The sequence below is a fragment of the Ursus americanus genome, chromosome 2 (genome assembly GCF_024610735.1).
Source record: "Ursus americanus isolate L20-20 chromosome 2, mUrsAme1.1.p, whole genome shotgun sequence".
In the NCBI taxonomy this organism is placed as follows: Eukaryota; Metazoa; Chordata; class Mammalia; order Carnivora; family Ursidae; genus Ursus; species Ursus americanus.
Window position 1 is genome coordinate 4732936 of NC_142128.1, and position 25664 is coordinate 4758599.

Consider the following 25664-nt stretch of genomic DNA (forward strand, 5'->3'; position numbering starts at 1 on the left):
GCTTTTATGGGCTCTCAACCTTTAAGCACGGGCCAAGGACTGGTGGACACACGCGGAACAAGGGACCGGGAGAAACTACCTGGCTACAGCTTGGGAACAGAGAATGTGTTGCAACCACAAAACAGATCCCGAGACTGAAAAGTGGAGAATAAGGAAGAACGCCTGAAAATTAAAAGCATGACAGGTGGAACTCCAGAGCAGCTGGGCGGCAGCGACCTGCGTGGCGGCAGGCGGGAGTCCCAGGCACACGGAGCCCATCCAAGCACAAAGGAGAAAAGCAGCCCAGGACGTGCAAGGGAAAAAAATCCCATGGAACTTGCCAACAAAAGTTCACACCGCACACATCAGAAATGGCCAAGCAAGACCTGAGGGAGCTGCCTTCCAAACTGAGGGGAACCGATTTCCACCCTGGAATTTCCGACCGCCAGGAAGGACCAGGGAAGAATGAAGTTATTTTCAGACACAAGGGCTGAGAAACTGATTCCCACACACTTCTTTCTCAGGAGGCTCTTGGAGGTGGTGTTCAAGATGAAACAAATTAAAAAGGAGTCGGGGGCACCTGGCTCAGTCGCTTGAGTGTGCGACTCCCGATCTCGGGGTCGCGGGTTCGAGCCCCACGCTGGCCATGGGGATTATACTAAAGATCAGCACATTGGGAAAGGTGGCCAGAGGATCCTGAGACTTTAGGAAAATGAAAATCAGTGAGACACAGAATACATGCGAACATCCTGAGAGATTTAGACTACAGATGGAAGTTCACTTAAATCATTAAGCACACAGGAAATGAAGCAAAGTACGAATTATCCCTAAAGAAAGCAGAAGCTGTGCAGCTAAGTTCTGTTCCTCCACGGCTCAGCTAGGAATATTCACACCATACAGTAAGAGATACTGAATAGTGCCCACCAACCCAAGATGTTCTCTTGAGGGAGCGGGAACCGGGTGGGGTGGGTGTGTGTGTGTGTGGAGGTGGGGGGCTTTCATGCACAGAGTATCCATGGTAATGGCTGGAACTGAAAAATGCAACCAGCAATAAAGTGACTTAGCCTGACCCCCAGAGAGCGGAGAGGGGCTGAAGACTGACTCAAAGAACTGCCCGGCATTTAATAAGCACGCCTATGTAACAAAGCCTGCAGGAAAAAACCCCCAAAGGATGGGGTGGGCGTGTGGGGGGGGGTGCAGCTTGCAGGTGGGTGAGCATGTGGAAATTTGGGGAGGGCGTGGAGGCTCTGTGCCCCTCCCCCATACCTGGCTCTAGTCATCTCTTCCATCTGGCTGTTCGAATTCTATCCTTTCATAACAAACTGGTGATCTAGTAGGTAAAAAAAAAAAACATCAGGCATATGGAGATAAATAACAAAGATTAGTTAAAAACTCAAACTGGTTGCCTTTGGGGAGGGTGTGAAGAGAGAAGGCTGCTGTTTTTGGAGCAAACCTTTAGAACTACATGGTCTTTAAACTGCATATTTATCTTTAAAAAATACTCTAAAGCAATCTTCAGAGCAATAAAAAGGATAATTTAGAAAACTGATTCTAACATGGCAAGTTCATAGTGCATTTCAGGCTCCAGAAAGGATCTTCAAGTCATATCAGCCTCCTCCCTATCAAGCTGCCAACTTGGGCCCCATCATCTCCCTCCTCAGCCAGAGCTCTGACCCAAGATGTGCACATTCACCCCCAGTGTGGATGTCACCGTCTCCCCACCATTCGACAAGTGCAAAACCCAACCTGCCTCCCAGCACCAGTGCTTGCAGACCTCTCCAGGAGGGGCCCCTCCCCGTCCCCCCAACATGAGAAACATGCGCTAGAAATGACGGTTTCCAACGACCCAATATTTTCAGGTGAGACAACCAAACACATACCCCAGGAGGCTATTCGAGCTCTCAAGAATTCAAGTATTACAGTCATATGATTCAAGGATTTATTAAGTCATACATGCAAAACATACTGCTAATTGCATTAGCAAAAGACCAATGTAAAAACACTCCACGATTCTGCAACTGTCAATTTAAAAAATGTTGTTCTAGTGGTTGAGAGGTCCAACCTTGTATTCTTGCCAGTGGGTAAGTTGTACAGAACTTCGTTAGCACAAGCACGGGCTTACAGAACCTCACAGACCCAAGGGAACATGGTCAGGCAGAGAGCAACAGGAAGCATGTGTCCGGGGGGTGAGGCAGAGAGGAGGGCCAGCATTAGTCAGGGTACGGTGTTGGTGATCTGGCAAGACAGTGATGTTAAGAAAGTTCATAGTTTAGGAATATCTAAAATATTTCAAAAACTGTAAAGCTGCAACACATGATTTTTACACCTAGTTACTAGAAAACTAAGGAAAGCGCTTATTAGCTTTGAATAAAGTAACAAGGAAACAGGAATGCACTTTTACTAATCTACAAAAGAAAATTTCTAATGCATTATCAGAAAGATTTTATAATACAAGGAGGCATATTGCTCATTAAGAAGGGATTCTATAAGAAAAGCACTAAGTTAGCAACTATGGGAACAACCAGTTCAAAGTTGAATTAAAGGCCCAATTTCAGGAGGGATGGCAGGTCTAAGAAAAAGGAAAAGCTTAAAACACTTAGTGATAATACCAACCTTTCTTCGTTTACTGCATTTGACAGAAGTTAACCTTTAATATTTTACCCGTGACACTTTTACTCAGTTTAGTTAGGACGTGTACAATGTAGTGTAAATTAACCTCCATATTTTGTCAAAATACTGTCTTCATTCTTTGATCGCGTCACGTGCTGCACACCCCCGGCCCGGCACCCACGGCTGGAGCGGACACTTTATCGGAGGGACACGGGAGGAAGAGGTCTGTTCAAAATCTCCGCAAAAGCGAATACACTAACTTAAAAAAAAAAAAAAAATCTCACTACAAAATCAAAAAGATCGATCCGAAGAATTGAGTCATTACACTTGTTCCATCAGGACGTACAGTACAGTGTTAGGGGGTGGCCGTGGGGTTAGATGGCAACGTGGCAGCAGCTCGGGAAGGAGGCTGTGCCGCTTTCCTACGGGAAACGAGCGCGAGCGTCTGCGGGCCCACACCTGAGACGCCGAGGCTCTTCCTAAAGACACAGGTCCTGAACGGTTTAGTGCTTAGTGTTCTCAGCACGACAACGCAACTTAGTTCACAAGGTATTTTGGCAACTCTTCATCTGAGCAAGAATAGGGGCTTTTGAAAAATAAGGCTTTAAGAAAGCTTGCCGTTTTAGGGCTAAATTTTAATATAATGTGAAAGTCTGAAGTCTTACACTTTAAACAAATAAAACCTAAAAATTACTGATTGGTTCAAAATGGTTTTATGGAAAAACTAATCTGTAACAAAAACTTGGCATTGAGTGCGAAGGCTCCACCATTTCTGAGCAAAGCATACAAAGGTTCCGAGGGGGACGGGGAAGGGGGGGCGGACATTTACAACAGCAGGCATTTTCTCTTCCTCTTCTTGACGGGAGGAGGACAGAGAACCGCTCGAATCGCTTCATCAAACACTGTCTTGAGGCCTCGCTGCGTGAGCGCCGAGCACTCCAGGTATTTTACCGCACCTGCCGAGAAACACAGCCTCGTACAGCCACGCGGCCACGCGCGGAGCCGCTCTTCCGACCACGAGGGCGGGAAGCGGCTCCCCAGGCCCTGCCGGCCCGCCCGGCGCAGCAGAGCAACCCCTGACCTGCACCCCTCCTGAAGGCTCACACCGAGGGCCTTGCCTGGTGGGCTCCCAGAAGTCAACAGGAGGCTGAGTCGGAAACACTCGCTCTCCACCTGCCCAGACCGGACTCCCGTCTCTGCCGCAAAAACAAAAGCATGTGCAAAGCAGATGTGAAAATGCAGATTTCCTACCGATCTCCTTAGCCATGGCCAGACCCTGCGGGTAGGTGATGGGAGTCAGCTTCTTTTCCTTCAGCTTCTCGATCGTGTCTTTATCATCCCTGAGATCAAGTTTAGTCCCCACCAAGATGATGGGGGTGTTGGGACAGTGGTGTCGCACTTCGGGGTACCACTAGATGCAAGAGAGAAAAAAAGTCACAACACACTCCCTCCCTGATGACCATCCTTTGCCTAAATTACGTTTCCATGGGCGTCAAACTGTGTCAGCCACCCCACCCTCCAGCCCTGCTCATCCCCTTGCAATACCTTCCAGAACCACAGGCCTACCTGTGGGCATTCAATTACCAAGACTAAGGAGCCTACGGAAGAGGCTCTACGCACCAACAAGAGCGAGGGAAGACCGGACGGGAAGGTCTCCCTCCCAACACAACTACCTTTTGGTAAAATGAGTCAAGTTTTTAGACCATCTCTGAGAATCCTCCCCATTCAGCGAAGAGAGTCAACTATCTGAGGTCTCAGCTCTGCCACCATGACCCCCACTGAACACATCCCTATCACAACTGAAGGACATCCTGCCCGCGTCATGTGGCACTAGGAAGGACGTGAGATGCAGGAGTGCAAAGTCATGATCGCCATTTTTATTAGATGACCCCATCAGACGGACTCCAAAGTGCTCGTTATTTTAACAAGGGACACAGCATTTCTGAAGCAGACCCTGAAACTTCAGAACTCTACATAATAGCCATACACTTCAAAACCTGATCTGCTACCTAAACAGGATTACAAGATCAATTTAAATAATTAAAACTCCTATCACCAAATGGTTTTTCTGCCTCCTGAGAATGACATTACATAACACAATGTTTCCCTACAACACCCCCACTTACCTTTGCTCGAACGTTTTCAAATGATGCAGGACTCACAAGAGAAAAGCAAATTAAGAATACATCCTATAAAAAGGAAACAGGGAGGCGTTTAGAAATGGTCTTACAATGACAAATGCACTTTGCTTTGTAAATGCTGTTGGGAATGAATCATGAGACAAAATGCATATTATTATGTACCAGCAGCTTGTGTCTAAAGCTCACTCCCTGGCTACCCCTTCAGTTCTGTCAGAAGGCTCCCAAAGCAGAGCCAGCACATGAAGCCAGTGACTTGTGAGAAGAGGGGAGAGGATTTACTGGAATGTTCTGGAATTTACTGGAGGCCAGGGAGGCCTCAAAATCAGACCCCGGGAGGCTTCTTTTCCATCATTCCCAACTCCCACTGGGAACTTAATGGTCCTATTTATATACAGGGACAAAATCAAGCGTCAAGATACCACTGCGGTATTTCTGTAAAATGGGGTCTCAGTTTATCAAAAGCAGAGTCTGTTTTTAAAACCATTTACCAACGGCGTGCTTTTCAGTACGCTCCCCACGCGCACGTTCAGACAGGTTTAGTTGACCACTGGGTCGCAGTTAAACAGCTGCTTGAAGAGCTGCCACCAGAGTCCCTGGCACAAAGTGGGGCTCAGCCGTTTCCTACGTGCGCACATGCCACCGTGAAGGACAGGCTAGCGTGTGAGGGGCATCTTCATGGCTGTCAGCTTCTCGCGCCCAAGCAGGGGCTCCGGAGGACTTGCCGCGAGCGGCAGCTGCAGCCCAAGCAGAGTCAAAGGAAAAGTCGTTGCAGAGAAAATACCTGGAAAAATTTCTGACTGACTGTAAACCATGTGTCCCACTCTGTATTGTGTAAAACGTCGAATTTAAATATTTACCTATATTTAAAAATGCCTAAGAGTTTCTAAAATGCTAGGTTTATAAGACATTTTCCTGGAAAAAGGCAACTATGCTACTTTGTGAAATGTACCCAATTCCCAAGCTAACACTTTCAATCATCCAGCTGATATCTTGTACCTGGAAAGGGAGAGAAACATCCCACACAACAGCTTTTTATAAATGACATTTGAAAATGCTAGCGCATGCACAGGCCCGTCCAAGAATCACCACGGCATTTGGGCACCTGATTACGTCATTTCAAAGCAAGGTTGGGTTAGCTCACCAGCACCGCGCAGCCATGCCCCAGACAGGCCCGCCGCACCGGGACACCAAAGCGGGGGGAGGCCCGCAGCCACGGTTAGTCCCACTCCAGCTCAAGCACGCGCTCCGGGTTGGGCCTCCACGCCTCCATCTCCACCCCACCCGGGAGGCCCCTTCGTAAGAGTTCCTCCTCCTCTCCCTCGGGAGAAGGGGAGCAAGCAGTTCACAAACTCTTTAATTCAAGCTAGTAGGTAAACCGTCTCGCTCTACTGAAAGCACAGTTCAAGCAAAACCCAACCTTGAGTGAATTAAATACAAAACACTCAAGGAACGTGAGGCTCAACAGGAAATCCTGGGAAAACTAAGTGAAACGAGAGAACAGATAAAGCTTGAAACTGAAGTCGATTGAAAGTTTTACATACGGCAATCGGCTTGTCTTTGCCCCTGGAGGTTATATCCTTACCATACGTTTCTGCAACCTAGTAATGCATGAGAACTTTGTTTGAGTGCAGTAAAAACTGAGGAAATAAAAGTCAACATAATCCGTTATTTCTTCATCAGACTGCTGTCTCACCCCTCCCAAAGGATCCGAAAGCAGATGATCATCTAACATCTATGACGCCAAACACAACGCACGCTCCATCAAACCCCGCCGGCCAACGCGGGGGAGACACGAGGTCAGGCACCGCCGGGGAGGGGACGGAGGCACTCTCGTCTACCCGCGGCTGCACAGAGGGCTCTCGTCCAGCAGAAGCTACAACACGCCTGAGGAAGCACACAGGTCACGTCCCATCAGGAAATGTTCAAGTGCCCTTAACGAAGGTGTGTCCGTGGGCCGTCGCTGGCACCACCAGCAACAGGCACACCTGTCAAGACCTCCGGCCAAGTTCTGAGACGTAAGTCCAGCCAAAGCCGCCGCAAACGGGAAAAACACCTGTCTGTAACACAGGCCTCTGAGAGGAAAGGCTCCCCAGGAGCACGGCCAGCTCTGAGAGCGCCGCAAGTCTCCTGGGCAGAAGCGCTGGTCCTCTCTTCCCCAGATTCTGGGAGCGCGGTTTGAATTTAGGGACCTGCATTACTGGAGTGAACAGCACTGATGCACTGAGACCTTTCATCCCCCCCCCCAAGCTCTGGACAGGACTGCCCAGAAGGGACAGCGTTTCTAGTGTTTACCACAGTGCTTTCAATTCATTCCTTTGTTCCAACAAAAATCGAAAGACTTGCTCTTCAAGCAACACAGAAACTTACAATTCTTCTGAGACAAACGAACAAGAGAATTATTTTAATTTCATCTCACTCAAGCTTCTCTGATCTATAATTCTGAGAATATTAAAGTTGCTGTAACTATCCTGGGTTTTATCTACGAGCTACTTTTGAAGATCTGTGCCCGAGAAGCCTTAACATGATGCCACATCTTTGCGAGACAGACTCACGGGTGTCGGCCACAAAACTGCAAATTCCAGTTCAAAACATCCTCCCACCACATCTGTTCTACCTCTTTCAATTTTTAAGAACATCTTTTTTGATTAAGAAACACACTTTCTGCCCTACATTAACATTATACCATCCGCCTGTTCCTTTCTCTTCCTTCCCCCAGACAAAATACGGCTTTAAAAAATACTTTTAGGAGCGCCTGGGTGGCTCAGTCAGTTAAGCATCCGACTTTAGATTTTGGCTCAGGTCGTGCTATCAGGGTCGTGGGATCAAGCCCCACGCTGGGCTCTGGAATGCCTGCTTAGGATTCTCTTTCCCTCCACCCCTCTCCATCCAAAAAAAAAAAAAAAAAAAAAAGTCTAAAAAATAAAAATAAATTCAAATAAAAGACCTCATGCTGATACTTCTCTCTTCCAACAGCAATCCGTTCCAACCTCTGCCTCCTAACCCGACAACCCGCGGAGTCCGCGTTGCTCAGCACTCACGCAGCATCGTTGGGTTTACGCCCGTCCTGGTAACCCCCGCGCTCAGCAGCAGAGCCACCCAGGGCCTGGCCCGGCCCGCTCAGCCTTCCTCCCGGGGTCACCGTGTGTCCCACAGCCCCTCTATTCCACCTGAGCGGTCCCGGGTCACAGGCTCACGTTTCCTCTGGCTGGGACACGGCCCTCCCCATGCTGGCAGGACACTGCTAACGAAGCAGGCTCCCATCGTGCTTCAGGGACTCTTACTACCCGTGTATCACAAAGCAGCTGTCCCTCACCAGTCACCCACTGTCTCCCGTGAGCGTGTGGAGCGCACCGAGACACCAGTCGGCTCCTAGCAGAACGGCAGCGGCCGGACTTTGGGACAGCTGGGCTCTCCCAGCTCCGAACACACCATCCAGCGTGGCTCTCTCCTCTCCTCTCCCACAGACCTTCCACCTGGCTTTTACTTCCAGGCTTCGCCCGTTCTTCACTACAGGCATTCTACGAACCGGGAAAAGCAGCAGGATTAAGACAAACAGGACAAAGACACCGTGCCTGTGGCATCCACGGGGAGGCTAAGAAAACAAGCTCCAGCGAGAAAGAGCAGCCCGACCCACACAGCTCGGCTCCGGCAAGCTCCTGTTGAACAGGACCATCTCCCAGAACGCCGAGGCCAGACAAGGTCACCACGTGACCAGCTGGACCGAGCCCAAAAGTAAAGCAATAAATAAATAAAGTAAAGCACTTCACAATCTTGTCTGCCCACAGATACAAGGTCACCGTGCAAACTGTACCAACCCCGACGAGACCGTGTGTCTGTCTGCACCAGTCACAGCTCTGGCCGTGCTTCATCCCCACCTTCTGGAGATGGATTAGAGCACCCCTAAGAGTACCCTGCCTCCCACCTGCACCCCATCCAAAGCAAGCCCTGCCTCGAGCCCTCACCCCAATCGCGCACCTTAGAGCCCTCAAGGGGTGTGTCTGGCTCGGGGCAGAGGGACAAACCCAATCTGGTTTAGCCACAGGTGTGCTCCTAGTGACCTTTGGCCAGAGGACACAGATCCTGTAACAGCCAACTCGACAAAGTCGAAAGCCATCTGAAACTCAAAACAGCCAAGCTAAACGCTATTGCTTTTCCTTGAACGAGTGTCAGCAGCCTAGCCCCTCTCGAGCTGAGCTCCCACAGAAGACCGCCCGCGGCCCCCGACACGAGAGGCCCAGCGTGTCAGCAGCCGCGTCAGGCAACGTGAGCTTCTGAAAACCCACACAGAGCTCAGGCCTTGTGAGTCTGGCCAGTCACGCAGGCTCCCCTTCAGCCACTAAATCCCAGAGCAAGGCGGCAAACGTGGGCCGGACACAGGCACAACGCTGGGCCTGAGCACCGCACGGACCACGCCGAACTCAGGGTATTTTTAGAAACAGAGTATACAGGTAGTTATTCAAGGATGGAAGAGCCTGAAGGATTACTTGAGAAAAAAACAAAAATGTGAAGACAGTTTCTACTAAAAAGGACCACCTGCTCGCCATCTGTTGGAGAACAAAGTAGAAACAAATGCCTTACACAGATTTAACTTCGCTCCCTGGAGCCACCCCACAAACCAGGACAGCAGCGTTAAATGACCGCAGGAAACAGGATGTCTGGTTCTGGGGCACAAAGCCCTAAGCAGGGCTGAGATCTGGGTAAGAAATCGCCCTGGGCCCTTCAGGAGAGGGGCTGCGCCCAGTCTGCACGAGCCACAGAAACAGGCCTGCAGACCAAAGAGTGAACAACCAGAGACCTGGTTCCAGTTCGTGCAAAGTTTAGAGGCGTCCCTCTGCCAAGGTGCCGGCCCGGAACCACCAGGCCTGCTCCTGTGGGTAGGACAGCATTCGGGGCCTGCCCCCCGGGAGCCAAGGTAACTTCCTCATCCCCCGATGAGTCCAGCAGGCACGTCTGTAACTGCCAGATGGCTGCTCTCCCCTCTTGGCTCTGAGCACCACGACACGCCCTGTGCTGGTGCGGGGTGTGTTACACACTACGTGTGGGAGCCCCCTGAGCAAGAATCATGCTGTACCCCCTTTTAGACGTCCAAGTGTGTGCCAGGAAAATAGCACCTTACACAGATGGGATGGAAGCAGTTCACGTCCTGTCACAGAAGGACAACACCCCACCCGCTGGGCTGTCAGGCCTCATACCCTGCGGCCTGCTTCAGTCTGTTACTTTGTCCACGCGTTCTCTAGCCTACACAGTGGGAATCTTGCCAAGTCACCTTTGACTTACTGTGAGTGATTCCCTCAGAGAAAAAGGCCGCACCCTGCCTGGACCCCTTGAGTCACAGGAGGCGGTTCTCATTTCTCAGAAGTGACACCCCGCCCTTCCAGATGTATCCGGTGGGACTGACCTACCAGTCAACAGGTTAGCAAATCCACTTTAAATCAGGAATTACCAAGCACCCATTGGGGTTAGAATAGTTTCCTAAGCATATCGAAGACCTCAAACCATTTGGTGATTATGAGCTAATTTATAAACTTAATCACAGTTAATTTTTAGCTGGAAACGAAGACATCACTCATTCAGACCTCCCATTTTATGGTTTTGGTCTTTGTTTAGCAGTTACTATAATTCAGCTAAAAGACAATCAACGAAAATCCACAGCTCAAAGAGACTGTATTCGGCAATTCCTCCAGCAGGAAATAAATCTAGAAGACAATGACTATACATAGAAAAACTGTATTCGAAAGCGTAAAAACTAAAAAAAAAGGGGGGGGGTCGGCACCTGGGTGGCTTAGTCCATTGAGTATCCTGAGCATCTGACTCTTTATTTTGGCTCAGGTTGTGATCTCCGGGGGTCGTGAGACTGAGCCCCTCAAAGGGCTCTGCACTCAAGTGGGGAGTCTGCTTGAAGACTCTCTCCCTCTGTCCCTTTCCCCCATTTATGCACACGCAAAGTAAGTTTAGGGGCGCCTGGGTGGCTTGGTCGGTTAAGCATCTGACTTTTGGTTTCAGCTCAGGTCATGATCTCAGGGTCATGAGATCGAGCCCCACATCCGGCTCCATGCTGAGCGCAGCCTGCTTGGGATTCTTTCTCTCCCTCTGCCCCCCCCCCACCTTCTCTCTTTCTCTCAAATGAATAAATCTAAAAAATAAAAAAATAAGTCTAAAACTATCATTACTAAATAGGAAGTTTAAAAACAAAAAACAAGGGGCGCCTGGGTAGCGCAGTCGTTTAAGCGTCTGCCTTCGGCTCAGGGCGTGATCCCGTCGTTCTGGGATCGAGCCCCACATCGGGCTTCTCCGCTAGGAGCCTGCTTCTTCCTCTCCCACTCCCCCTGCTTGTGTTCCCTCTCTGCTGGCTGTCCCTGTCACATAAATAAATAAAATCTTTAAAAAAAAAAAAAAAAAAAAAAGATTTGGGTAGACTGGAAATGACTGGCTATTTTCACCCACACAACGCACCCCCACCCCGTGCCGCCCCCCCCCCAAGACCGTGAAGTTCAAATCTATCCAAATCTATCCTGCCTTCTCCAGGATGTCTCCTTGACCCTCACTCTCTAGTCACCCTGGCTTTGTTGAGAGCGTGTACAGCAACTTCCACTCATCGGGGCCCAGCCAGCTCTGACTTGAAGAGCTCACCAGATCTGTGAATCTTCACAGCAGCTACACCGGAGTGTCTATGATGTGCCTGGACTGTTCTGTGTGCTTTCTACAGATTGCTCATCTAATCCTATAGGGAAACAGGTCATGACTGGAGCCGTGAAGAAACCTGCCGGGGTCACAGAGATAGGAAGCGAGAGCATGGGATTTCAACCCAAGGCATTTGCTCAACTGCCTCTGTGTATTCCTTTGGCCAGTGAGTCACCCGAGTCTCCAGTTTTTTCAAATACTTCTAAAATAATGAACAAACATAACAAGAAAACCAAATGGTACAAATAAGACAATTGCTTATTTCAAGAAAAGGGCTTCCAAGCATATTTTCAACAGGACTTCTCTGATTCGCTTTGGTATATGTATCATTTAATTGTCTACGATGGAAACAAAGCCAATCTAGAGTTTTTCTGGCTGGACGCAGTGGAAATATTTTTACAAAACTGAAATCCGAATCTACGTTAAGATTTAGGTACTAAAGCCGTAGAAAAATGAGCATGTGTTTTACAGAAAAATAATAAACCCAAAAGACAAGTCATCAACTTGATTTTTAAAAACCTTAATCTTAACTGTTAATTTGATTCCATGGTACCGAACTGTCACAAAGCAGACTGACCTTGAAACTAATTATTGTTGAAACTGGTTAGCAAGAATAAAACAGTACCAATTTCATATGGCTGTCCTGACACTGAAATGAAAGCATGCACCACGCACAGCACCACGGTCAGTAACTGGTGATGCTAAAAAAATGGAAACAAACAAACCTTGGTCCACATCTAGGAGGACATTCACTACTGAACTTATTAACCTCGCTACTCTTTAATATGCCCAAAAGATGGCAATACAGCTGGCCCCTGAACAAGGCGGGAGGGCAGGGGCACTGCCACCCCCCAATGCAGTCAAAACTCCGTGTATTACTCTGACTCCCCGAAAACTTTAACAAATAGCCTGCTGTTGACTGGAAGCCTTACCAATAACGAGACCAATCCATTAATATATGTTCTGCACGTTATGTGTAAACACAGTGCATTCTTACACTGAAGTAGCCAGAGAAAATGTTACTAACAAAATCTTGAGGAGGAAATATACTCACAGTACTGTAATGTATTTATGGGGAAAAGTCCTAGTCTAAGTGGGCCTCTGCAGTTACACCTGCGTGTTCAGGTGCCGACCGTGCGGGCAAACCCACACGTGACACGCAGTTACACAGTCCAAGTGATATATTCCGAAGGACATATTAAAAATCAGTCATGATCCTTACTGTTTGCGGGTAGGATAAGGGACGTAATCGGTCATAATCTTCTTGTCCAGCTGTATCCCATAAGCCCAGATTCACCGGTTTTCCATCTACCATAACATTGGCGGAGTAGTTGTCAAAGCTGTAGAGTGGAGAAAACACGGTCAGTCTGCAGCCCCGGAATAGGAGGCACAGATTGGGGGCCTGAGTTACTGTTGCGGCGAGGGTCCCGGAGGTGTGCCGAGGCCAGGAATGGCCTGGAGGCTGCCAGGCCAGCAGACGCACCAGCACGCAGGCAGGAGTCGGCTGAGGAGGTAAAAAGTGGAAGGAAAACAGGCTTCAGCGTAAGGAGAAAAACATGCACCTGGAGAAAACAAAGGACAAGCTATTCCATTTAACTGAAATAAATTACTGTCAGCAATAGAAAACCTTTGCTTTTAATAAGAGAACATTAAGATTTTTCTCCCCATGGGGCGCCTGGGTGACTCAGTTGGTTAAGTGTCTGCCTTTGGCTCAGATCAAGATCCCACGGTCCTGGGATGAAGTCCCACGTCAGGCTCCCTGCTCAGCGCGAAGCCTGCTTCTCCCTCTGCCTCTGCCTGCTGCTCCCCCTGCTCATGCTCTGTGTCCAATAAAAATAAATATCTTCTTTAAAAAAGAAAAGGATTTTTCTCCCCAGGAAGAAATAAAGGATAACATTAGTCCCTCTTTCAAACCCCACTTGACTTTCTCGTGTACGTATCAAACTCATCGTCAACAAGGTGGCACACCACGGAGCCACAATGCAGTGCTTCCAGAACACCCGCGCTGAGTGTAGGGTGATAATTAGTCAAGCCCTGGTCACCCAGGCCTGCAACCAAAGTGCAATGGTAACATACAGCAAACTTCATTGGAAAAGCTATAGTGTAACGTTTCCAGACCGAGTGTACCTCATTACACACGTACTTAAATTAACGTGAAGTTGGTACACAAAAAGCAGTTACTGATGAAGAGAGCCCAAAAAAGCCTGGCTGACAGGAGGGGAATATGGTGGACATTAAAAGGGGGGGGGGGGGCTGGGTGGCTCAGTTAGTTAAGTGTCTGGCTTTCAGCTCAGGTCATGATCCCAGGGTCCTGGGATTGAGTTGGGCTTCCCTGCTCAGTGGGGAGTCTGCCTCTCTCTCTGCCCCTCCTCCCCCACTCATGCGCTTGTTCCTGCACTCTCTCTCAAATAAATAAAATCTTTAAAAAAAAAAAAAAATCACCGAAGTACCACCAAGTACTTCATTAAAAAGAAAATCTGGCATTGCAATTAAAACCTGGGCAAGTTCCAAACAGGACACCATACATCTGCCTGTAAGATAAAATTCAGAATTCATTTCACATACTATCAACACTAAAACTTAGGGTCTTGCTACACTGCAACAGCAGAATCAAGGTCTGAGTAAGCCTCCAATGTGGCTTACAGAACGGAATGACAACTATATTTTGTAAAGAAAAAGCCTCATGTCTTGCAATTCTCCTTCTGTAAGAAAAGAAAAATTATTCAATAAACAGTATCGTGACTTTTTTCCATCTCGGAAAAAAAGAATCAGATGCCTGCCTCCTACTATACCAAAAAAATATTCTAAATGAATTCAAATTTTAGGCACAAAGTGAAAACTTTGGCCACAAAAATCTAGAAAACCTACTAGAGGATATTTTTGCATCACTAAAGTAGGGATGGTCTTCCTAAGACAGACATAAAACCCCATGAAGGCGCAGTCGCATATTTACATAAAAATACCAAACTTCTTCATGGCAAAAGACCCCATATGACAAAGTTCAAAGACAAATGAGACTCGGGATTAATATTTCTAATGCATAAAAGTTCCACCAGTAAGAAAAAAATTTCAGTAGAAAAACAAGCAAAAGATTTCCGCCGGCCATTCACAGAAGAATGCAAGCGCACAGAGACGGTTCACCGAACCTTCGCCTCACTGGTGATCAGAAATGCAAATGAGAAGGTAACTTTTTTCAAGGCCTGTTGCCCACTCCAACTTCAGGGGGCCACTTCAGTCACAGCTGGTTCAAGTGACAGGCTTTTTGGCAGCAACTGGGTAGTATCTATCAAAAATTTAAATATCGGGGCGCCTGGCTGGCTCAGTCGTTAAGCGTCTGCCTTCGGCTCAGGGCGTGATCCCAGGGTCCTGGGATCGAGCACCGCATCGGGCTCCCTGCTCCACTGGGAAGCCTGCTTCTCCCTCTCCCACTCCCCCTGCTTGTGTTCCCTCCCTCACTGTGTCTGTCAAATAAATAAATAAAACCTTAAAAAAAAAAAATTTAAAAATCCATTCATTCCCTTTTGACTCAGCACACTTCCACTTCTAAAAATCAATCACATGTGCACAGACATGTGCAATGATGTTTAACACAGTAAATAATAAAAAAATTTAAAAAAATAAAGATCTAACCACCAGTGGTGTTATCAGGATCATAGTTCAAAGTCACTAACAACTGATAATGATTTAACTCTACTTATGTATAGATGAGGAAAGTCCCCACCATAAAACCAGAACATGGACAGTACGATCCCACTCCTACGAAACTCTGGAGACCTCCACAGTATACGTGTTGTGCTTGACAAGGTCAGCACAGGTGGGATCCGTGCTGTGTCCTCTCCACCAGGATGGGAGTCATCAAGACAGAGCGGACACCATGGCAACAGGGCGATGCGTTATGAGCCTCAGGGCTCCCTAGTAAACCCATCATCAGAAAAGCACTTCTCCATCTCCACCCAATTCTGCTGCCAAGAGGGAATAAGCAGCTCAGTAGCCAAATCGGTCCTCCCATAACTGCCCCCAACACACACCCTGGTTTCAACTCCACAGCCTGGTAACTCGACAGTGACCTGCAACCACCGGACTCCTTGCCAGGAAAGGCCAATTACAATGTAACAGCATATTTCATGTTCTACTTCCTTGAGGCTTCACACACAGAGCCCAGAGAGCCAAATTTATCTGAAACTCTTACATTGTCCAGTCTTCATACTTCAGTTAGTTAACTTTGTTTCCTGAATGTGTAAAAACCAATTAGGAAAGCTGTGTTTCATCACAATGCAGAAACTTTACATTAGATTAAGTATTTTTAAAAAGCCCAAATAAATACCTTATAATTAGACTTTGGTGAATGTTTGGACAGAAAATGAATCAGATCTGTTCATGTGCAAATTAAGAATATCTTTATAGCAAAACAATGGGGAAAAAAAAACCCACATCACAGACAAGTCCCAGTTTAACTCAATACTTACACAGTGGGGATGTATTCTCCAGGAAATGCATTGGTTGTATAACTGATCAGTAGGCAAGTTTTACCTACAGCTCTAAAGAGAGAGAAAAGAATGGTGTAAGTTACTTAGCCGACATGAATGTAATCCTTTCATTATTCTGTTAAATTTACAGAAAAATCAAGGAGTATACACCAAGTACTTAGCATTAAACAGTTTCTATAATCTTTTACTTGACACTGCACACTTTTATCCTGAAATTTATAGTAAACAAACTCGAATTTCTCAAAAAGGAGCTTTCACGTTCTATTTAGGTGTACGGCATTAGCATTCATGGTCAGAATCAGCTGTTCAATGAGCCCAGGTTGAACAGGAACAAGATTTTTAAATTCGAAGTCTCTTCTGTGAACATCTGTACCAGTCTTTCATCTAAGAATCGTCAATTCTACCCTCAAAGCATTTTGACGAACACTCATATGCACACGCAGCCTTCCTCTACAACTTCCACTTGGTTGCTACGTAATAGATTTTGCTGCCTCAGAGCGCTAGCTCGAACCCACCACCTTTCAAAGCCTTCCCCTCGGAGATGAGTAATGGCCGTTCTCTTGCTAGAGTGCTTAGTCACTAACCAGCACACACACACCTGTGAACCACAAAGAGCCACACAGAACTCACTTTAATTCATCTGTATTCATTTGCCGCCTCCCCAAGCCCCATCCTCAAATATCACCATAAGCTTTTCGAGCAACTAACACAATGTATTTCAGACATAATTAACGGCTCAGGGATGCTGGCATAAACTTCCAAACAGTCGCAAAGAGAAAGTAAAAAAGAATCGTGTAGAAATCCTCCAGAGACAGAAGGGCCTCCTGCACAACTGGTAGTGGGGACAGTGTGCCATCAGGCGGAGGTCAGAGTGGTGGTTTAAAGTCTCCCAACTACTTGAAATTTTTTTTCTTGAGAATATCCCGTACAAATTAAGATCACTGCACCCTCAGCCAAAAAATAGTTTCCAAATTTCACACTCTCATGGTGACCTCAAGGGCTTCTGAGAGCCTCTGTCCCTGGCTTAAAGACTCACTAAACTCTCTTCCTAAAGGAGCCCATCACCCTGCTGTCTTCTGTTGGCCTACCAAGGTCATGTGTGTCACACAATGAAGCTCTGAGCTGTAAGATTTTGTTGTTCAATCTCAACTACTATGAATTAGGATTCACCATAAAGAAGTTAAGTGCTTTTCTATTGTCGTAGCACTCTTAGCTGAAGGCAAAAACCTCTCAGCTAGGACAGAATGCAGGCCCATCCAGTCTTGCCAATACTTGTTTTTTTTTTGTTTTTTTTTTTTAAAGATTTTTTTTTAATTTATTTATTTGACAGAGAGAGACAGCCAGCGAGAGAGGGAACACAGCAGGGGGAGTGGGAGAGGAAGAAGCAGGCTCATAGCAGAGGAGCCCGATGTGGGACTCGATCCCGGTACGCCAGGATCACGCCCTGAGCCGAAGGCAGACGCTTTAACGACTGCGCTACCCAGGCGCCCCGCCAATACTTGTTTTACTCATAATATTATTAAGGGCTTAAAAGTTGGAACTCCCCCACCCCCAAAGACCTCACAGAATCAAACATTACATCATCAGGAAGTAGCTTCCAACTCCTAAAGGCTTTCTAAACAAAAATGACTCACTGGCCACACAATCTGTTAAAAGCTTACAATGTCAAACCTGTGTGAGCAGGAGGCTGATATCTGTAGTCCTTACCCTGGATTCGAGACCCAGAGCCGGCTCTTCATCCCTTACTAGCTGGAATTGTTAGTAAGTTACAACTTCCTTAGGCCTTACAGTTTTCTCAACTGTAAGATGGATGCAAAACTACCAACTCCATCACAAAACTACCGAAAGCATTAATTCTACTTCAATCTATACCAGTAAAGTGTACGCTATGCAAGGAAGAAACAGTAGCTGAAGATACTGCACTGAACAAGACCTCATGGAATCTGTGAGGTTATTAAAGTAAAACATGAAGAATACAGTCATTACATAAAACTATAGGTGTGATAAATGTTATTAAAGACGCTATAGAGGGGCACCTGGGTGGCTCAGTCGGTGAAGCGGCTGCCTCTGGCTCAGATCATGATCCTGGAGTCCCGGCGTTGAGCCCCGCGTTGGGCTCCTTGCTCAACTGACAGGTTGTTTCATTAAATGCGCCCTTTTCCTCTCTCACTCAAAGAAATAAATAAATAAATCTTAAAAAAAAAAAAAAAAAAGATGCTGTATGGCAAAGGGATCTAACCTAGTCCTGGAGGCCGAGAGAGGAGGCTGCAGTGTGTACGGAAACTTGGAGGAGTGGGGCCGCGACAGGAGGAACATTCTAGGCAACAGCAACAGCACTGGGGGGGAGGCCCAGTATACCTGAAGAACAAAGAAGTAAGGGGGAAGCAGCAAAGAAAAATATGAGGAAATTGTCATCTCTTCTTGTTAAGGGCATGGGACTTGATCCTACTTGGGAAGTCCCAGAAGATTTTTAGTTGCCAAGAAACCATTAAATTTGCATTTTTAGAAGCAGCCTCTGACTGCAGTGTGGAAAGAGGACAGAGGAAGGAAGCTGGGTCTGGAGGCAGGAAAGCAAGAGTGGTGTGAACCCACAAGGGGGCTTCAGGGTGAAGAGAAGTGGGCCGTTTCAAGAGCTTCCTAGGCACAAGGCAGAACAAGATGGTTCGGCACGGACTGGATATGGCAGCTGATGGAGGAGAGTGGAGTCTAAGGCCATCATCAGTGAACCTCTTTTCAAAATTACAAATGTGTAAAAATGTTAACACCTATTGCCTCTTAATGTCAAAAATAAGCAGCTATGAAGGTTTTAATGGTTATGTTAAAATGTCGTAGTAGCACTTCCTTTAAGAGCCTGTCCTAAATCTCTTCCATATGTATGAAGAACAAAGCTATTACTATAAATACGCCCGGCTCTGTTTTAAATGCTCTAATTTTTTTTTTCCTGAAACTTCACCTTTAGCTGAGGCATCATCTTTTGAAAGGTTTAACTGTAAAGGAATTCAAGGTACTGGCATAACCTGATACTGACTGAAACTTTTACCAATCATTACAGTATTTGCTATAAATCTAAGTTCTATAAGAAATTATTAAATTATAAAATTCTGACATTTTATTTTTTTTAAGTAGGCTCCACACCCAGTATGAAGCCCAACGTGGGGCTTGAACTCACAACCCTGAGATCAAGACCTGAACTGAGATCAAGAGTCGGATGCTTCACCAACTGAGCCACCCAGACACCCCAAAATTCCGTCTTTTTAGTTAAGTACATGTCCAACCTTTGATTTAAATATTTACTTAGTTTTTAAAAACAGATAAAAAGAAAAAGGAAACGGTTATTTACCTCCCATTAGTGTTACTTATTCACTCCTTTTAAATGCACTCCACAAACAAACTCTAGAGGCCAAAGTCAACACAGGCGCAGGCAGTCAGAGCTCCCCACACAGAGAATGGAAGCCACATTTGGTCACAGCCTTGACTGATGCTGCTGCAGAGTCGATGGAAGTTAGTATCTGCTTTGGAGTTTCCAATTTTATATTTACTTAACTGCTCAGTTTAACCTCTTTTTAATCTTCGAAAGCTGCCACAACGTTAAAAAATGAACACGAGTCTACAGAAAGTTCACATGAGCACATTTTTTTAGCCTATCTGTGCCTCTCCTGCTCTATCTTGTAGAAATAACCAAGATTGAAGCCAATAATTTATGTTCCTATTATGTTCTTTGTTTTTCCATTAGGAGACCTTTAAGGAAAATTTTAAGATTTGGGGGGTAAGATCTCAGTATTACTAAAATCTATAAACCGAAACTTAAAAAGCACATACAATCAATAAATCTGGAAACACTGGCAATTTCCCCAAGTTAGAAAAGTAAGGGAGGGGCGCCTGGGTGGCTCAGTCGTTAAGCGTCTGCCTTCGGCTCAGGGCATGATCCCAGAGTCCTGGGATCGAGCCCCACATCAGGCTCCCTGCTCTGTTGGGAGCCTGCTTCTTCCTCTCCCACTCCCCCTGTTTGTGTTCCCTCTCTCGCTGGCTCTCTCTCTCTCTGTCAAATAAATAAATAAAATCTTTAAAAAAGAAAAGTAAGGGAGGGGCACCTGGCTGATTTGACTCTTGATCTCAGGAGTGTCAGTTTGAGCCTAAGCTGGATATAGAGATTACTTAAAAATAAATTTTTACCCCACCCCAAAAAGGGAAGGGATACAGTACAGGAAGTTCAAAAATAAGAACTTTCTGCATTGCCTTAAAGAAAGATACACTGGGGGGTGCTTTGGTGACTCAATCAGTTAAGCATCCAACTCTTGGTTTCAGCTCAGGTCATGATCTCAGGGTCATGAGATAGAGCCCCATGTCAGGCTGTGCACTAAGAGCCAGAGTCTGCCTGAGACCTTTTCCCTCTCACTCTCTAAAATAAAGTCTTTTTAAAAAATAAATTTTAAAAAATACACTGATCTTAATAGTACTGAAAGACTAGATTTCTCCAATGAGAAAATAAGGAGCCTGTATTGCTGTCTAAAAATACCTAGATCTTGGGGCGCCTGGGTGGCTCAGTCGTTAAGCATCTGCCTTTGCCTCAGGTCGTGATCTCAGCGTCCTGGGATTGAGCCCCGCATCGAGCTCCCTGCTCAGCAGGAAGCCTGCTTCTCCCTCTCCCACTCCCCCTGCTTGTGTTCCCTCTATCGCTATGTCTCTGTCAAATAAACAAAATCTTAAAAAATAAAAATAAATAAAAAATAAAAATACCTAGCTCTTGGGGCACGTGGTGGCTCAGATGGTTTAGTGTCCAACTCTTGATTTCAGCTCAGGTCATGATCTCAGGCTCTGGGCTCAACGGGTGGTCTGGTGGAGATTCCGCCTTCCCCTCCCCCTACTCCTGCCCTTGCTCTCACTTTCTGCCTCTCACCCTAAAATAAAGAAATCTTTTTTAAAAACTACCTATACCTTAAAAAGCTCTTAACAGAATGTAGTGAAATGTGAATTATATGTATTAAATATATATTCATATTTTTTCTATAAATGAAAGACCCTGAATGAGAATCCTCAATTTACCCTGTGAAATGGGGTTTGGGAACTCTCCAACAGTAGGCCTTCAGTAAATGCATAATCATGCAGAGAATAAATTCAGAAAACGCATGGGCTAATAGAGTAGTTTAGTGCTACAAAACCACAAACCCTAATCTGAAATTCTGATATTCTGTCACTAACAGGAGACACCACAACCAACTTATGGAAAACTATTATCACTATTGCAGGCTTCAGAAAAATTTAAAAATCTATGTGGTTTCAAAACCCCCAACGCTGAAAATGTTACCTCTAAGGGTTCAACTCTGAAGGAGCCTTTAGTCTATAGACCCCTGCCTTCTAGGACCACCAAGCCTAATCCTGGAGCACCTGGTGTTTGGATCCGCAGAAGATACAGAGTTCCAAAACAAGAATTTCTACCTAACAACATATCACCCCCGTTCTCCTTCAAATCAAATCCTCTTAAAATATGCCCGGATAGAGGCAACTGGGTGGCTCAGTTGGTTAAGCGTCTGCCTTCAGCTCAGGTCATGATCATGGGGTCCTGGGATCAAGTCCCACCATCGGGCTCCCTGCTCCCTGGGGAGCCTGCTTGTCCCACTCCCTTTGCCTGCCACGCCCCGTGTGCGCTCCCTCTCTGTCAAATGAATAAAATCTTAAAAAAAAAAAAAAGAAAAGAAAAAAAAGAAGCCCTGATAATGGGAAAATGTGGGAAAAGGAAATAGAGCAAAATATTGATTACAAAATCTAAGTGCTAGGTGTTCACTGCACAATTCTTTCAACTTTTCTGTATGTGTGAAACTTCTCATATTAAGACGTGGGAGGAGGGGCGCCTGGGTGGCTCAGTTGTTAAGTTAAGCGGCTGCCTTCAGCTCAGGTCATGATCCCAGCCCCTCATCAGGCTCCCTGCTCAGCGGGAAGCCTGCTTCTCCTCTCACTCCCCCTGCTTGTATTCCCTCTCTCACTGCCTCTCTCTCTGTCAAATAAATAAAATCTTAAAAAAAAAAAAAAAGATGTGGGAGGAAAAAATATTCCTCTGATGACATGTGGTAACTACCTTGGTAGCAGGATTCCTGATGAAACATCTCCTTTTTAGTAAGACTAAAATCACGAGAACTACCTGGTGGGTGATGCTGAGGTGAAAAAGTAGTAAGTATTATTAATACATTCAATGATTAATGCAAAAGATTACAGAAAGTGGCTTTAAGATTTCTCAAAATTACTGATACTCCTCTAGTGAACCCAACCTCAAACTTTTCCTGGGATTACATTTTAAAGGTAAAAAAAAAAAAAAAAATTAAGTATAATTTTAACCACCAAGATCAGAGTCAAATAACAGTTAAACCCAAATTTAGAAGCCAGTGCAGAACTCAAACACCTTTACAACAGGTCAAAAATATGGAACCCACTGCCTAGAGACAAAAATACACAAAGACAATTCATGAAGCACTTAAATTCATGGATCATACCTTCACTGATTATTCAATGGAAACGAGTGGGGAGTAAGTGGTGTACATTCCTAAAAAGATGACATCATCATGGAAGGTATTTTTCACACTCAACTAAAAAAATTCCTGAACAGCAATGTCTAAATTAGACACCGGGGTGAAAAGACCACTAGCCCAATCTGGAGTGAACGTAGGGGGGCTTCAAGTCACTCACTCCCAGCCTTCTGGTCAACCAAAGTCAAAACAACACTATTAAAAATGGTTTAGAAATATCTGAATGTGAGATGCCATCTTACCTAAGTAAACCTGGGAGAAAATCTTGGGGGCAGAGATCCCCCAAATAAACACCCTGTGTTCAGGAAGGACTAACAGAATTAGGACCAACAGAAGGATTTGCAGAATTAAAAAGTATCAAAATTTCATTTCGTATTTTATGCTCAATGCCAACTCAATTGCTATACAGGAAAAAAATCCATAAGAAGAATATAGGCTAATTGATCCTACTTATAATATGGTTGTAACATACCTTTTAATCGTACTTTCCAACAATATATTTTAGATAAGGAAGCTTGCAATTTGTCCAACTTCAATTTGCCTTTATTGCTTAAACTGCCCTTAATTGCCTCAAATTCCACTGAGTTCTTTGCCCCACAAAATTTAGAACATTTACAGCTTTAACAATTTTTGAATAAAAGAACATTCCAGGGGCGCCTGGGTGGCACAGCGGTTAAGCGTCTGCCTTCGGCTCAGGGCGTGATCCCGGCGTTATGGGATCGAGCCCCACATCAGGCTCCTCTGCTATGAGCCTGCTTCTTCCTCTCCCACTCCCCCTGCTTGTGTTCCCTCTCTCACTGGCTGTCTCTATCTCTGTCGTATAAATAAATAAAATCTTAAAAAAAAAAAAAGAATATTCCAGCTGTATCATCAGGCATGCTTTGTTTGGGTAAAAGCAGAAAAATATTTTTGGTATGGAATATGTATCTAAATTTTTACCTGAAGTAATGTTTGCTATACATAGACCCTTATTTAAATAGAGGGGGCACCTGGGTAGCTCAGTCAAGCATCTGACTCTTGGATTTGAGCTCAGGTCTTGATCTCAGCATCATGAGTTTGAGCCCCACGCTGGGTGTAGAGATTACTTATATAAATGAATAAATCTTTAAAAAATAAATAGAGCTTAAATTGTTTATTCCATTTCTAATAGGGCTTAGCCCCTGTCTACACCAATGTCAAATACAGTACAAAAAAAGCTGAAAACTTAAAGCCAAGAATTGTTTTATGCCTTGCACTCCCATCACAGAGTCCAGCAGTGCCCCAGAGTAAGATAAACAGCAACAATATGAGTCTGTGTGGGCACTTAGCTGGGGCCAAGCACCTGTGAGGCAGTTAGTACCCAGCATCTTGTTTAATACTCACAACTTCAACCTGAGGCCCCTGTCCTGGGGGATGAGTGATATGCCCAGGGTTTCTCCCTAAGCAGTGGGGTAGGGATTTGAAGGAGGGATCCAGATCCCACAGTAGGTATTCAACAAGTACGCGACTAGATAAACAAGCTAATACATATAGTAAAGGTCCATAATCTGTAAGCATTAAACAGATCTGCTGTGCTTATGTTTCAGTTTCAGAAATTTTCAATTAAGAATATTACATACAGTTAGATATTGAATTATTAAACCAATTTACTGATTTCCCTATTAAACTAACTAGCTGAATATTTTCTGTCCCAAATGAAAGTAAAGCTTTCTTTTGAAGGCTTTAAAAAAAAAAAAAGGACATACATATTCCTAAACAGGTGAAAGTTATAATTTTTGGCTATATACACAGAACCACGAAGCGTTAATGTTTCACACGTTTATTCTGACAAATCACAGATAGGCATCTTTTAAAAATCGGTTCAACTGTCCTTGCATCTGAATTAGCTGTAGAAACAATTTCAAATGTCTAATTTACGACCATCTAAATAAGCTAATTCACAACTTGGGAGGCATAAAAACCACATCAGTCCTAATGACAAGTTTGGGGAATATTAATCAAAAGGAAAAGCAATGCCAGAACTCTTCCTTGGACTTTACAAGACCTGAAAAATGTACCAATTGCATCCTGAATTTGATGAAACTGATAGTAATTCTTGGAACTTCCTTGTTAACACTCAACTACTCGGGCACTGCTGAGACACACAATTTTGCTCGGATTACACTGAGATTTTTGTTTCTATGGGAGAAAAAAAACGGCATAAGCCAAGTCTTGTCTTCCTCTAGGGCCTGTAACCACCACCAGACAGTAATGAAAAGAAATGCCTTGAGTCACAGGGCAGCTCCGCTCAAGGAGCCTGTTCTGCTACATCCCATACCTAATGCAAGAAGCGAAAGCCAATTTTTTTTTTTTTTAATGACCACACCACTTTCAGAGAACAGTCTTAATCACACCCAGCTCCTCGCAGCTAGAATCTCAAAAGTTTCTCCAAGGAAAAAGCAAAAATTATCACCCCCTACCCCCCGAAAAAATTTTTTTAAATCGGCGAAATACAGAGGAAGATACCCCGTGGTAAATCAGTTTAGGGTCACCAAACCAGCCCAGGCAAATATTCGTCAAGTCCTATCGACCTGGCTGCCGGGACACACGGAAGCTCTTAACCGGGCTCGAGAGGTTGATGTAAAAGCCCAGAAAGGGTCCTTTTTTACGAAAGGCAACTCCAAGCCCACCGATGTAGGCGCAGACGAGCCAGGGTGGCGGCGCGGCTGAGGGGTCCCGCCCGGCGCGCAGCGGGCCCGAGAGAAGGCGGGAGGGTGGAGTTCACTTTTCCCTTCGGGCGCCGGTCGGCGACTCCCTCCCCCACCAAAAATGTAAAAAAGAAAAAAAGAGAAAAAAAAAAAAAAAGCCGGAACCAGGCCCGTGCCGTTCGGCCCCGGAGGGAGTGAGCTGCGGCCCCGCGCCCCACGTCCCGCGCCGCTGAGAGGCCGGCTCCCGGCCCACGCGAGCCCGCCCGGCCCCGGCCCCCGCCCCGGCTCCCGGCCCGCGCACTCACCCGTCTCCCACGACCACACACTTGATGGCCTGCATCTGGGCCGCTCGCTGGGCCGCGGCGGCGGCCGGGCGCTGACGCGAGAAGCGGCGGACTGGGGGCGCGGCGGACGGGCGGGCGCGCGGCTGCGGGCGGCAGGGCGCGGGGTGCCGGGGCCGCTGTCCACGCCGCCTCGCCCTCCGCCGACGGGAAGCCGGAGCCCAGCAGCGGCCACCACCCAAAGCTGGGGGGAAAACTGCGGAGAAACAGGAAATGGCCGCTCCACTCACATCCGGTCTCC

General features: G+C 46.1%; 1 protein-coding gene across 2 annotated transcripts; it reads right to left on the bottom strand.

Moving 5' to 3' along the window:
- Positions 1 to 1904: 1904 nt before the first annotated feature.
- Positions 1905 to 25664, bottom strand: RAC1 (Rac family small GTPase 1). Of its 2 annotated transcripts, XM_087867221.1 has the most exons (7): positions 25388 to 25664; positions 15878 to 15949; positions 12634 to 12751; positions 6272 to 6328; positions 4716 to 4778; positions 3841 to 4000; positions 1905 to 3545 (listed from the first exon to the last, which is right to left on the bottom strand). In XM_087867221.1, exons 1-7 carry the CDS (start codon positions 25420 to 25422, stop codon positions 3415 to 3417), a joined length of 636 nt encoding a protein of 211 aa, XP_087723347.1. In that variant the 5' UTR covers positions 25423 to 25664; the 3' UTR covers positions 1905 to 3414. The 2 variants fall into 2 exon arrangements, with proteins under 2 accessions (XP_087723347.1, XP_045669381.1); XM_045813425.2 differs by lacking the exon at positions 6272 to 6328 and having other exon boundaries at positions 25388 to 25655.